This window comes from Marmota monax, unplaced genomic scaffold, assembly GCF_021218885.2.
Source record: "Marmota monax isolate L192 unplaced genomic scaffold, Marmota_monax_Labrador192_F-V1.1 WCK01_AAM20220418_F8-fsc00021, whole genome shotgun sequence".
Taxonomy (NCBI): domain Eukaryota; kingdom Metazoa; phylum Chordata; class Mammalia; order Rodentia; family Sciuridae; genus Marmota; species Marmota monax.
Window position 1 is genome coordinate 26657266 of NW_026695228.1, and position 14597 is coordinate 26671862.

Genomic DNA, 14597 nt, shown 5'->3' on the forward strand with positions numbered 1-14597 from the left:
GTGGTTACAGTTTATAACGCTTGGCTAGTCCCCTCCACTGTGCTATGCCCAGGAATCACTTATTTTTTTCACCCTCTTGTAACCTTGTAAACTAGCTGTCCTTTTCCCCATTTTACAGATAAAGAAACTCCAAGCAGTGAGCACCTCTCCCCAGTGTCCTGACCAGATTATTAGCCCAGGCTGTCTGGCCCCCAGGCGGGAGGAGGCCAACCCCATTATCTGGCCCCTGGATGGGTCTGGCAAGACCAGGCCAATGCGCCTCCGCCCTAGGGTCGACATTCTTGCTTGGGGGAGATACCAGGGCCCCGTTTGTGTCCATAAAAGGCTGTAGGCGCTCTGACCCTGGCCCCGGCTAGTCCCCAGGCACATTCCTGACCGCTGCATTGAGGGGGTTGGCCCAGGGGCGGAGAGGGGGCGTCTGGCTTGGAGTTTAGATTGAGGTGCGCCATCTTCCGGGAGGCCTTGGTACTGCAGGCAGCCGCAGAGACCAGTGATGTAGGGGTCGCTGACTGTCTTGAGGAGCCATGCTCAGGCTGCTTCTTCAGGCCACATGCGTGTACAACTAACATGTTTCCTGGAACATGAGTACACCAAAACCGAGGTCACAGTCCTAGGTCTCTCCCAGAACTCCTACCCGTAGGCTTCTCTAATCTTCAAGGAGAATCCAAGACCTCCTTGGACACCCCACCCTGGTTCCCTTTGTTGGTGGTATGATGATAGGGGATTTATAGATTAAAAAACAAAAGCAACCCCCCCAAAATACATTAGAAAAGCACTCAGCTCCCCTTCCGGGTTACCATCACTGTTGATCACTGTTGGGATTCCTGGGGAAATTTCAGACCTAGTTTGTGGATAAATGAACTGAAATGCAAACATCTCTCTTCTCTCTCTTACTCCAATTTATCACTCTTCAATGCCGCAGTATGGCTGGGCACAAATAACCAAGCTGCCACAAAGCCTTGTAGATTCAAACAGCAACTCTTTTATTTCCCAACTCTCACCGGCACTGCACACTCGGGAACACACTGCCTCCACCGGGCTCTGTCCAATCTCTCCGAACCCCCCCCCCCCAACTGTCCGGGAACTCCAAAGTAGCGGGCGCCCAGGCAGCAAGAGCCCCCCTATTGCCTGACAGTAAAGGTCAAATATACAATTCAATCAATCCAGCATCACAGCAATTATATATAGCTTAATTCCAATCATCATCTCAATGGTTGCCATTCCCTCTGGCAAATGCCAGGCGTCATTCTGACTGGGCTGTGGCTCTCAACACTTCTACATCTTGCTTTGTTCACTTAATAGCATGTCTTGGAAACATCATTTAACTATGTATTTGGAGACCAGGTCTTGATATGTTGCCCAGGCTAGCCCTGAACTCCTGGGATCAAGCAACCTTCCCACCTTAGCCTCCCCAGTGCTGGAGCTACAGGCTCTCATTGCTGCACCCCATGATCCACACATGTGGATCTTGCTGTTTTAGTCTGCTTGAACTGCCATAGCAAACACATAACAAATCCGTAACAAACTGGATGGCTTAAATAACACATATTTATTTCTCTCAGTTCTGGAAGTTAGGAAGTTCAAGATCATTGTTGAGTTCTGGCGAGAGCTCTCTCGGTTTGCAAACCAGTACATCCTCACCACATCTTCACATGGCAGAGATAGCAAGATCTCTCTCTGCAAGATCTGTTCTTAGAAGGGCACCCATCCACCAAACACAGTGGCACAGGGCTGTAATCCCAGCTATTTGGGAGGCTGAGGCAGAAAGATCATAAGTCTGAGGCCAGCCTGAGCAACTTAGCAAGACCTTGTCTTCAACGCCCTACCCCCCCAACAACAACAACAATAACTAAAAGGCAATAATCTAATCCCATCATGGGGGTGTCCCATCTTCATGACCTCATCAAAACCAAATTACCTTTCAAAAGCCCTATCTCAAACTATCAAAATGTCATCCCACTGGGTTAACACATGAATGGGCAGAGAGTTTGTAATTCAGTCCATGGTACTTGGTCTTTTCTTACATTTCCTTAAATAGGGATAAATGTCCATATAGTAAATGTTTTACTTCTTTTAAATGGCTGTGTACTAAGGGGTTGAGTCCAATCCTGATACATTATACTGCAAATGTTTGTGCACATAATCCTGTACTGGTGGACAAATGTCTACCGCTGGTTCACAGGGCTGTAGGTTTGATTTTTGAGTGATAACAAGATGTCCTGGTGGGTGTGCCAGGAGCCTGCTGGTTCCAACTCCTGCCACTCGGTGCATTCGCTAGGTCTCCCCCTCTGGATATGTCAGGAACTGCAGCTTCACACAAGGAGTGTGCGATGGGGTGTGCAGGAGGTGGGACTCCACCCTAACCCCTGGGTAGTTTAGAGGTAGTCTCCGGGAGTACAGACAAATTTTGAGTCCACCGGATTCCCCCAGATGCTCCAGGAATACTTTTTTTTTTAAAAAAAATTTAAATCAGCATCTCTTATTCCATTTAACGTTTCCTTTTATTATTCTCTTCGTTTAGATGATCTCTTTTAAGATAAAGTTAAGTACTTTTATTACAAGTTAACTTTATAAGGATGGCGAATTGGCTCAGGGTAGCCCCATAAACAGCTACCATAATCCAGAATATCACACCATAAAAAATATCAACCGTTCATATTTATTGGGCCTTAGCATTCTCACTTAGCCTATAGGTGCTATTATTAGTATCCTTTTATAGGGAAGAAACTGAAGCACAGAGAGGTTAAGGAACAGGCGAAAAGCACCGAGCTGTGGAGAGGCAGATCCAGGGTAGACGACAAAAACCCAACAAGGTAGATAATTCTAGCTGGATCATGAGGCTGCGGGACTCAGGCCTGGGCTGTGTGGAGTAAAAAGGAGAAAAGCAGGTGGTGGAGTTGCCCTGGGACGAAACTGGACGGATGGAAAGGACAACACGAAGTGAGCATAAGCCAGGCCAGCTTAGCTCGATGCCCGGCTCCAGGAGGACCGGCACCTGCGGGGAAGGCGGGGAATCGCCTCTTCTACCCCGCCGCGCCCTTTCCGCCCTCTCCCCGCCTCCTTCCCGCGCTTTGGGTGGATACCCCCCACCCGAAGGCCACTGTGGAGTGCTTCCAGGACCTGGGTCCTGGAACCGAGGTCCCCCGACAGTTGGTCCCACACTAAGAAGTTAAGCTGGAGTCGCCACCGACCAGGCCTCGGACCCTCGGGCTTCCCGGAAACGCTGCGCGTGGGTGGCACCACTGTGCCCAGAGCCTCCGCCTGGCCTTGGGCATCCCTATTCCGAGGACATCTACGGAGGCGACACCGGGGGTAAGGTGGGCGAGCTGGCGGGGGCGGCGGAGAGGGGTGTCCACGGAGAGGGTAAGGCGCACCGGGCCTCGAACCCGGGACTCTGACTCCAGGCACGCGGGTGGGTGCCAGTCTCTCCGAGGTCTCCCGCCCCGCCGCGTCGCAATGGCGGGCGCTGTGGTAGCAGCTCTGGGGCCGCGTAGCTTGGCGACAGCGGGCGGGGCGGGGGAGTGGGGAGAGGCCCCCTCCTGTCCCCGCCGCCCGAGGCCAGGGGCCGTGGGGGACTTTTATTGTGAAACGGCGTGCGCCCGGCTCTGCTTAGTCATGGTGACCTGCGCGCGCTCCGCGCCTCCCCCCGGCGCGCAGAGATGGAGGCGCCCGGGCCCGGGCGGCGGAGGCGGAGCCCGAGCGCGGCCATGGCGGGGTGAGTGAGGCGGCCTGGGCTCCGGCTGCGGCCACCGTGGGCGGCACACGCCCCTGCGGTCGTGCTGGGGAATCGGGGAACCCAGCGCCGCGGCCACGGGCGCCCCCGAGTTCGCGCGGCCCCGCGCAGAGCCAGGAGGGCGCGGCCCGGATCTGATCGTTTTGTTGGACGGCGAGACTCGCGGGGTGGCCAGGGAGCCACTGAAACCTCGCGAGAGGCCCAGGGGGCGCCGCCTGGACGGAGGCCTGGGGACCCCGCGGCGTTAGGGGGCTGGATCTGCACTTTGGGGTTGGCAGCCCTAGAGGCTGCGGCGGGGTCACTTAAGCCTCCCTTCTCCAGGCCTTGGTGGCTGGGCTCAGGCGGGACATGCGCAATCCCCCACTTGTCGCTTACTTGAGGAAAGTGTCCAGCGCCCAGGGGTCACCGTTGACCGATTGGCCAAAGATTGAGAGGCAAGCCCGGGCCCTTGGCACGGGAAAGGAGGCCGAGAGGCGCCCTGGGCCCTGTGGATGAGGGCGCTCTGGCAGACACAGGGGAGTGGGCAGCCGGCCAGCCACCCGCTTACAGGCTCCTGAGCAGTGCCAGGCCCAGGGCGGGACGCACAGAACCGCGTCGTGGGTGGGAGGAAATGCTGACCTACACGGGTCTCCCTGCCTCTGAACCGCTGGGACTGGGGCAGAGGGACCGTCGTCCTCGACAAACCAGCAAAGAAAAGCATTTCATTTCCTGACACGTGCTGTAATGGAAATAAAACAGGGAGGAGGTGACTGTGGGCTGAGCCCCAGAAAGATGAGATCCAGAACCCAGGGAACCTCTTGCAGATTCTACCCCTCCCCAACCCCCTTTCAAAACATAACTCTTTCCCTGGCTCTAGTCTTGAGGCATCTCCACGAATCCCTATCTCTCCAGGCTGTCTCTTATCTGCCCCTGGGTCTTTGCATTGGCTTTCTTCTGCCTGGAACTTCTCCCTCCTCTTTCTGTGTGCATTCTTGTCTCAGCTCCAGCCTCACCTTCTCAGGCCTGATTCATGGACAAAGTCACATAGTCACAGTGCTGTTGTAATTTTCTTCCCGACCCTGATTTCTGCTCAGAACTTGCTTATTTTCTTTATGGTCCTTCCCTCCCTAAATGTCAACTCCATGAAGGTCAGGTTCTTGTCTGTCTTGCTCACTGCTGTGTTCCCAGTGCTCAGAACAGTGCCTGGTACATAGTTGGCGCTCCATAAATGTTGGTGAGGTGAATGAAGGAATGATCTTGACCTGCTCCAGGCGGGGGAGGGCCACCAGCTGGCCGCAGAGTGGCTAAAGGGAAGCCGTGGGTAAGGACAGGCTGTATAGGGTCTTGCGGGCCATTGAGGAGTTTGGTTTTACTCTTTAGGGCACAGGAAGTGTAGAGGATTCCGAGTGGGGGAAGGACATCTAATCTGTTTTTAGAGGGGCCTTTGGGCCCTACTGAGGTTGGAGGAAGTTAGAGTACAAATGGACCCTGCTTCACCCAGTTTACTTGGCTAGGAGGCCGGGCAGGTGCTGGCCCAGCCTGACCTTGCCCCCAGCTGATGTACTCTCCCTCCTCCAGGCCCCTGACTGCCAGCAGTGGTATTGCCCTTTGTCACCTGGAACCCCATGCAGCCAGAACCTGGGCCTAGCAGGGCTGGGGCCTGCAGCCGATTCCTGCCCCTGTGTTCACAGTGCCCCAAGGGGGCAGGGGACGCGGTGATGTACGCTTCCACTGAGTGCAAGGCTGAGGTGACACCCTCCCAGCATGGCAACCGCACCTTCAGCTACACGCTGGAGGATCACACCAAACAGGCCTTCGGCATCATGAATGAACTGCGGCTCAGCCAGCAGCTCTGCGACGTCACGCTGCAAGTCAAGTACAAGGACATCCCGGCGGCCCAGTTCATGGCCCATAAGGTGGTGCTGGCCTCATCTAGCCCTGTCTTCAAGGCCATGTTCACTAACGGGCTGCGGGAGCAGGGCATGGAGGTGGTGTCCATCGAGGGCATCCACCCCCAGGTCATGGAGCGGCTCATCGAGTTCGCCTACACAGCTTCCATCTCCATGGGTGAGAAGTGTGTGCTCCACGTCATGAACGGCGCGGTCATGTACCAGATCGACAGTGTGGTCCGCGCCTGCAGCGACTTCCTGGTGCAGCAGCTGGACCCCAGCAATGCCATTGGCATTGCCAACTTCGCCGAGCAGATTGGCTGTGCTGAACTGCATCAGCGGGCCCGGGAGTACATCTACATGCACTTTGGGGAGGTGAGCACAGAGCGGGCTTCGGGACAGTTGTCAGGAGACCAGGATGGATGAGTGGTCCTCACCATCTCCCTTTGAGATGGGAAGGGTCAGACCTTGCGGTACTTCCTGGCAATGTTTAAGTTCCTCCTGTAGTGGTTGGGACCAACTGAGATCTGGAGCAAAACTAGCTTCTGAGTTTTTTTCTTTTTGGTACCGGGGATTGAACTCAGGAGCACTAACCACTGAACCACATCCCTAGCCCTTTTTTTGTATTTTATATAGAGACAGGGTCTCCCTGAGTTGCTTAGGGCCTCATTAAGTTGCCCAAGCTGGCTTGAACTCTCGTTCAAGAGAGCTGATGGGATTTCAGGTATTCATCACCATGTCCAGTGGTTCTGAGCTCTTAATGCACACATCTGGAAAGACCCCGGTAAACAGTTCTGGGAGATACAGTGAGTCTTTGTGGGTGTCTAGGTTTCCTGATTTCTCTGGGGTCAAAGGTGGGGACAGAGGGTGGTGACTATGACAAGAGCCTATCCCCAGAGTGGGCTGAGCAGGCAGTCAGCAAATATTTATTGAAAACCCATGACAGGTGGCAGACTGCAGGTTTGACCCTTAGCTGTATTTTCTGGGTCCACGCAATGTTGTCTCTACAATTTTTGGTTTCATTTTCATTTTTTTCAGTGCAGGAAGTTGTCAAGAAAAAATAATAGAAGAGTTCTCTTTTAAAAAAAAATCACAAGCATGAGCCCTGATTCTTGGGTAGCAGTAAGTAGAGAGATTTCATCCAGGAGACAATAATACATATTGAGCATCTGTAGTGTGAAAATCCCAAGCCCAATATGCTTAAAATCTAAAATCTTTTGAGCACTGACACCACCAGTGGAAAATTCTCATTCAATGGTTCACAGAACACAGGTGTACTAAACATAGTATGCAAAAGCCCTTCAGGCCATGTATATGAGGTGTAAGTATTTTATTATTTTTCTTAAGTGTTTTTGCAGTGCTAGGGACCAAATCTAGGGCTCATGCATGACCTGAACTACTATATCCTCAGCCTTTTTTTTTTTTTCTGCAGTGGGGGAAGGGTTGAACCCAGGGGTGCTTTACCACTGAGCTGCATCCCCAGTCTTTTTATTTTGAGACAAGGTCTCACTAAATTGTTGAGGGTCTCCCTAAGTTGCTGAGACTGCCTTGGAACTTGTGATCCTCCTGCCTCAGCCTCGTGAGTTGCTGGTATTACAAGTGTGCGTCACCACACCCGGCTGCAGCTCTTTTGATTTTTTTTTTTTTTTTTTTTGAGACAGGGTTTCACTAAATTTCCCAGATTGGTTTTGAATTTTCCATTCTCCTGCCTCAGCTTCTGGAGTCACTGCAATTACAGGCATGAGCCACCATGCCTGGTGCTAAGCACAAGGAGTATTTATTGAACACTTAACTTGCTGGGGGTGGCCTCTGTTCTAGGTGACTTACATCCTTTAAATTATTGAGTCATCTGAGGAAATACCCACCTTCTGTGCCCCAGGCTCTAAACCTTAAGAAGTCCTGTATTTTGAGGTGCTACCTGGAAATTTTTGAGTTCCTCCTCCAGTAGTTGGAACTAACTGGGGTAGATGCTACCCTGGTCCCTGTTTCTCTCCTTCGGGATGAATGTTCTCCACTTCTATATGACTTGGGGGTTGACCAGATTCCTTGAGGAGCTCCTGCATTAGTCCTAGGGCTCATGGTTTCTGTGATGATGGGTCTGGCAAGTAGATCCCTCCACTAGCTTGTCCCACGTTTCCTTCTTGGGACTACATGGGTTTGGGATGCCTGAACCAAAATCGTTTATACAGAGAGGTGCCTGACAGGAGATATTTGTCTGGGCCCACCCTCCCTGTGTCCCCTCGGAGTGGCCTTGCTATGATGTCCTGTTAATACAACCTCCATTCTACAATAGAGGAAATCAAGGCTTTGGGCATTCAGAGGTTTTCCCAGGATGGCATAGAAAGTGGTGGGGTTGGCATTGCAGCTCAGGCTGACTACTTCAGAATCTTTATACATTTTTTTTTTCCTAGACTATCACTATTGCTTTTTTTTTTTTTTTTCCTTTTTTAGTCAGTCTGCCCTTTTGAAAAAATGCAGTTTTATTTTAAAACAGCATATGTTTTTATAGTTAAAAAACCAAGTGATACAAAAAGGTATACAGTATGTTGTGTCTTTGCCTGTTTGACTTTTTGCCACATAGTATTAACTCCCTTATTCATTTCACTCCTCTGAAGTTTATCTCTGGTAGGTAGAGTGCTTTCTTAGATAGCCCTCGGTTCCATCCCCAGCACCAGGGTGTGGGAGGTGGGCAAGTGCAAAGCAGTTTGGTCTTTGCCCATTTACCAGAATGTGTACTTCAAGCCTGGCACATAGTATTAATTCATTTAATTCTCACAATTTATGAGGTTTCTGCTATTTGAATATCCATTTTACAGATGAAAACCAGTCTGTCAAAGGGACATTGAATAACTTGTTTAAGGTCATTGAATACCTTGTTAGTGGTAGTACAGCTAGTGCTTGGAGAAGGACTTTGGGGGGCGGGGGGAATGGATACACGTGGGAATCAGCCTGTCACACTAGCGCCCTCTGCAGGTGGCCAAGCAAGAGGAGTTCTTCAACCTGTCCCACTGCCAGCTGGTGACTCTCATCAGCCGGGATGATCTGAACGTGCGCTGCGAGTCCGAGGTCTTCCATGCCTGCATCAACTGGGTCAAATACGACTGTGAGCAGCGCCGCTTCTACGTGCAGGCGCTGCTGCGCGCGGTGCGCTGTCACTCGCTCACACCCCACTTTCTGCAAATGCAGTTGCAGAAGTGCGAGATCCTGCAGTCGGACTCGCGCTGTAAGGACTACCTGGTCAAGATCTTCCAGGAGCTCACGCTGCACAAACCCACGCAGGTGATGCCCTGCCGGGCGCCCAAGGTCGGCAGGCTCATCTACACGGCCGGCGGCTACTTCCGACAATCGCTCAGCTACCTGGAGGCCTACAACCCCAGCGACGGCACTTGGCTGAGGCTGGCCGACCTGCAGGTTCCACGGAGTGGCCTGGCGGGTTGTGTGGTGGGTGGGCTGCTGTACGCCGTGGGCGGACGAAACAATTCTCCCGATGGCAACACCGACTCCAACGCTCTGGACTGCTACAATCCCATGACCAACCAGTGGTCGCCCTGTGCTCCCATGAGCGTGCCTCGCAACCGCATCGGGGTTGGGGTCATCGACGGGCACATCTATGCAGTCGGAGGCTCCCACGGCTGCATTCACCACAACAGTGTGGAGAGGTAAGTGACAGGGCCCTGAGGTGGGGACTCCCAGGGTCCCATTCCTAATGGTCCCATTGGGATCCAGGGATTCTGATGTGTGCCCCTACTCTTTTCCCTTGTCTTGGGGATGTAGAAGCCAAGCTGGCCAGAGATTTATAGCCAGTGACCTTGGTCATTGTGTATAGGTCTGGAACTGCTGACTGGACTGTCACAAACCCATATGGCTCCTTTGACAGACTGGGGAAAAATCCCATCACTTTGAAATTGTTGTAATATGCTAATTATGTTGAAAGATAACACCTGGCCGGGCAGCCAGTGGTAGAGCACTTGCTCAGCCTGTGTAAGGCCTTGGCTTCTGCCCCAGCACCCAGTGAAAAACAAACAGATGCCCTGCTGACTGAGGGTACCAGGATTCTGGAGTTGGTGGGTTTGGAGTCAGACTGAAAAATGAGAATTTTTAAATAAGTGCCCCAGAGTCTTCTAATGGATGTGGTCTGCGAATAGGATGGGATGATGCATCACCCTCTGCAGGCCACTTTCAAGAAAGAGAGGGACACTATTAATAACTCCAGCAGCACAGGTATGAACTCAAAGTGCCCACGCCAGCCAGACATGTGGTCACCCCATCTCTGATCATCACACTTTGAGGAAAACCACCCCGGAGTATTCTAGTTGTTAGGATTGGGGTTCTAGAATTGAACACCAGCTCTGCCGCTCCTCGGTGACCCTGGACATGCCATCTCACTGTTCCAAACTGACATCTCATCATCTGTGAAGTGAGGGACAGTAATGGGGCCACCTGTCCATCAGGCTGGTGGGGATGTGGTGAAGTCATATTTTTTCTTTGGGGAAATGGAGCTGCTGATCTGTCCTGGAGAATGGTTTTGAGGACTAAAGAGGTCAGAAGAGTGTGGGGCCCAGGGGTAACCTTAGCAACTCAGGAAGCTGAGGCAGGAGGATTGCAAGTTTGAGATCAGCCTGGGCTATAGGCAAGACCCGGCCTCAAAATAAGAAATAAAAAGGTCTGGGGATGGAGCTCGGTGGTAAAGTGATCCTGGATTCAATCCCTGGTACCACAGTGAGGGGGGAAAAAAAGTATGGGGCCCATCCTAAGTGTGCCAGGAAGGTCAGCTGTGATTACTGTTGTCACCATCTTTATTATGCCCTTCACAGGTATGAGCCCGAGCGTGATGAGTGGCACTTGGTGTCCCCAATGCTGACACGGAGGATCGGGGTGGGCGTAGCTGTTCTCAATCGCCTGCTCTATGCCGTCGGGGGCTTTGATGGGACGAACCGCCTTAATTCAGCCGAGTGTTACTACCCCGAGAGGAACGAGTGGCGAATGATCACCCCCATGAACACCATCCGAAGTGGGGCAGGTGGGCGTGGGCTGTGGGGAGGGAGCATCCAGGAACACCCCCAGTTCGGGGTGAAACTCCACCAGGCCTGGGTGAGGCCTCTTCTGTTTCAACCCTCAAACCTGCGGTGCATGTAGAAGAGGTAGAATCTTCCAGACTCCAAACTTCCTGCTCCCGGCTTTGTTTCTGAGGGGTCCCTGGGAGAGAGGGAAGATGGTGGCTGGGCTCCCCAAGGCCAGGCCCCAGAGTGACCCTCCCTGCATGGTGTGGTTTAGGAGTCTGCGTCTTGCACAACCGTATCTATGCCGCCGGGGGCTACGATGGTCAGGACCAGCTTAACAGCGTGGAGCGTTTTGATGTGGAGACAGAAACATGGACTTTTGTAGCCCCCATGAAGCATCGTCGAAGTGCCCTGGGGATTACTGTGCACCAGGGGAGAATCTACGTCCTGGGTGAGGCCCTGGGGACTGGGTAGAAGAGTCCAGACTGCCCCCCACCCCCTTGATGCTGGGGATCAAACCCAGGTCTTGAGTTCCACCCCCAACCCTACTCCATTTCTGGGGGTCAGGTGGCTGCTTTTGCTGTGATCTGCATAGAAATGCTCTTCATCTTGCTGCTGCTTTGTGTTTCCTCCCGCTGTCGCTGGCCCGAGTAGTGACTGCCCCTCCACTCTTCCCACAGGAGGCTATGATGGTCACACGTTCCTGGACAGTGTGGAGTGCTACGACCCAGACACAGACACCTGGAGTGAGGTGACTCGAATGACATCGGGCCGGAGTGGGGTGGGCGTAGCTGTCACCATGGAACCCTGCCGGAAACAGATCGACCAGCAGAACTGTACCTGTTGAAGCACTTTTGTTGTTTGGGGGAGAAAAGAAAGCATTGTATTCATACCCAACAACAAAGAAGAGGTTACGGAGTGGATACTCATCCTCCAGGAAGGGAGGCTGGATGCCTCCATATCCAAATGACACCACTCGAGCAGACCAGAGTGGGAACCCACAAGCCCCTCCCTATAGCCCAGGAGTGTCCATCCAAGACAGACCTCTTGGGAGGGGAGTAGGAAGGGCATGCTCCCAGGTGAGGTCCCACCGCCACTTGGGAGGGACTAGGATATCACCAGCTGCCACCTCCCCTTGGGGTGAAAACAAGTGCCAGATCGATCAGACTGGCTTTTGTTACCTGCATCTTTGCAGTTGGTTCCCAGAGACCTCTAAGGGGCCAGGTGAGGCCGCAGGGGCCGAGGTCCCTCAGGAAGTGTCCCCAGGGATGGGCCTGTACATAAAAGCCACTGGGTTTCTCTGCCCTGGACAGTCATTTTGTTGATAAGTAACCCTGTAACTTTCCAATGAGAATAAAGAACAAACTAACTAGTGTCTTCCACCCGGGCTCTTGCTGAAAGGGCTTCTACTGAAATGTACTTTAAAGTCTTCAATTTAGGGTTGGTATTTGAAACCAGTTTGTAATCTCTACTCACCACATTTTGCCCTTTCTCTCCCAGGTGAGCCACACAATTGTCTGTCAGTTTCAGCTGCTTTGGAAGCCAGTGACCTAACTCTTTGACACATCTCCCAGGATGCCCTGAGGTTTATTTCATACCTTAATGCAGTTCACCTTTTTTTTTTTTTTTTTTTTTTTTTGGTGCTAAGGACTGAACCCAAGGATGCTCTACCACTGAGCTACATCCCTAGCCCTTTTTTTTCTTTTTGAAGATAGGGGCTCACTAAATTGCCCAGGCTGCCTTGAACTTATAGTCCTCCTGCCTCAGCCTTCCAAGAACTGGAATTTCACAAGTGTGTCACCGTACCAGACAGTTCACATTTTAAAGACAGATGATCTTTAATATGGCTTCTAAGTTTGAAAAAATTCTAGCCATTTTTCTGAAATTTTATTTGGGTGACTGGGTATTAAATGGACAAAATCCAGAGGTGGTGGTGCATGCCTGTAGTCCCAGCTACTCAGGGGATTGAGGCAGGAGGATCACAAATTCAAGGTAGCCTAGGCAACCTAGCAAGACCATATCTCAAAATGGAAAGTCTGGGGTGTAGCTCAGTGGTAGCACATTTGCTCAGCACGTGCTTGGCCTTGGGTTCTATCCCTAGCACTGCATAAATAAATAAATAAAATTCATCATGGAAGCAAAGTTGAATGTTACAGAGAAAACTGAAATCTTTCTCTATTCCAGCCTTTTTAAAGAAAAAAAAAAGTTTAGTTATAGATGGACACAATAATCTTTATTTGATCTATTCATTTTTATGTGGTGCTGAGGATCGAACCCAGTGCCTCACACATGCTAGGCAAGCGCTCTACCACTAAGCCACAACCCCAGTCCCATTCCAACCCTTTTAATCTTTTTTTGTGTGTGTGTGGTGCTGGAGATTGAACCAGGGTCTTAGTGCATATGAGACAAGCACTCTACCAACTCTGCTATATCCCCAGCCCAACTCTTTTAATCTTTTTTTTTTTTTTTTAATTAAAAAAATTTTTGTTTGTTTTGTTTTTTTGTGCTGGGGGTCAAACCCAGGGCCTTGTGCATGCAAGGCAAGGACTCTACCAACTGAGCTATATCCTCAGCCCCTCATCCCTGAAATTTTTTTTTATGGTACCAGGGATTGAACTCAGGAGAACTTGACCACTGAACTACAACCCCCAGCCCTATTTTGTATTTGGAGACAGGGTCTCACTGAGTTGCTGAGGGCCTTGCCAAGTTGCTGAGGCTGGCTTTGAACTCTCAATTCTCCTGTCTCAACCTCCCTAGCCGCTGGGATTACAGGTGCACACAACTGTGCCCAGCTCCAATCCTTTTTTTAAAAAAATCTTTATTTATTTATTTATTTTAAGGTGGTGCTGAGGGTCGAACCCAGTACCTCACCCATGCAAGGCAAGTGCTCTACCACTGAGCCACAACCTTTTAATCTTAAGAAACAAAACTTAGCATTTATGCTCTGTGCTACATTCCACATAGAAAGTATGGCATAATGTTGCCTTGCTAAATTGCATAATTCTGCAACTTGCTTTTTCCCTCTCGGTAAGACTTTTAATTAATCTATGATGTGCCCGACTGCTGCTCTCCTGGGGATGGAGCCCAATGCCTGGCAGGAGCTGGGCAGGCACTCTACCTCAGCTCCACCCCCAGCCCTGCCACTTCCTTCCAACAGGACACCATGTTCTATTCTCTTTATCTCTTTGACTATGGACACTGTTGAGGTTGTTCCCATTTTTTGCTCCTTAGGCACGTGTCTTTAGGCGTCATTCCATTTCTCAGGGTGGATGCTAGAGGTGGGACTTATTAGGTGGCAGGGCAGGCTCAGTTTCACCAGCGCTGTCAGAGCACTCTCCCAGGGGCTGTGACATCATATTCCTGAGGATGGGATTCAGCTCCACATTCCTGCTGTTTCTAGTTCTTTATAATTCAGTCACATTTACACACTAATTGCCCTGTGCCTTGATGGATCTTCCCTTGTACCTGCCGGCTTTCTTTCCTTTTTTTTGGGATGGGTCAGATCATGTTGCACCAGCTGGCCTGGAATTGCTGGACTCCAGTGATCCCTGCCCCAGCCTCCTAAAGTAGCTGGAACCACAGGCATGCACCACCACACCTGGTCTCCTTTTGTGTGATCTTAAAGGATTTTTTTGTTGTTCTGAGGATTTATCCCAGGGGTGCACCACTGAATTACTATATCCCCAATCCATTTTGTTTTGTTTTGAAACAGGGTCTTGCTAAGTTGCTGAGGCTGGCCTCAAACTTGTAGTTTTCCTGCCTCTACCTCCTGAGTCACTAGGATTACAGGTGTATGCTCTGGCACCCTGCAGGACTTTTGATTCTTGCTATTTTCTGCAACATCCTATCCACTTGTTAACTTATTGTCTCCTGCCAATACATTAATTCCTTTTTTTTTTTTTAATCAAAGTTAACAGGTTTTTTTTTTTTTTTTTTTTAGTTGTTATTGGTTCTGTTAGGACCAAGAATCCTAACTAGTACAATCATCAAGTTTTT

General features: G+C 51.0%; 1 protein-coding gene across 3 annotated transcripts; it reads left to right on the top strand.

Moving 5' to 3' along the window:
* Window positions 1-3066: 3066 nt before the first annotated feature.
* On the top strand, window positions 3067-11983 carry Keap1 (kelch like ECH associated protein 1). 3 transcript variants are annotated; one of them, XM_046436877.2, is made up of 6 exons: window positions 3067-3312; window positions 5291-5976; window positions 8575-9260; window positions 10416-10621; window positions 10876-11052; window positions 11282-11983. In XM_046436877.2, the coding sequence occupies exons 2-6, from the start codon at window positions 5338-5340 to the stop codon at window positions 11446-11448; spliced, it is 1875 nt and encodes a 624-aa protein (XP_046292833.1). In that variant the 5' UTR covers window positions 3067-3312; window positions 5291-5337; the 3' UTR covers window positions 11449-11983. The 3 variants fall into 3 exon arrangements, with proteins under 3 accessions (XP_046292833.1, XP_046292832.1, XP_046292834.1); XM_046436876.2 differs by lacking the exon at window positions 3067-3312 and adding an exon at window positions 3586-3715; XM_046436878.2 differs by lacking the exon at window positions 3067-3312 and adding an exon at window positions 3801-4167.
* The last annotated feature ends 2614 nt before the right edge of the window (window positions 11984-14597 follow it).

What these genes read in the sequence shown, in the direction of transcription:
- Keap1 (XM_046436877.2), top strand. Translation starts at nt 5,338, where the DNA reads ATGCAGCCAGAACCTGGGCCTAGCAGGGCTGGGGCCTGCAGCCGATTC. An exon ending in CACCACAACAGTGTGGAGAG is followed by an intron (nt 9,261 to 10,415) that starts GTAAGTGACAGG and finishes TGCCCTTCACAG; the next exon opens with GTATGAGCCCGAGCGTGATG. An exon ending in CACCATCCGAAGTGGGGCAG is followed by an intron (nt 10,622 to 10,875) that starts GTGGGCGTGGGC and finishes GGTGTGGTTTAG; the next exon opens with GAGTCTGCGTCTTGCACAAC.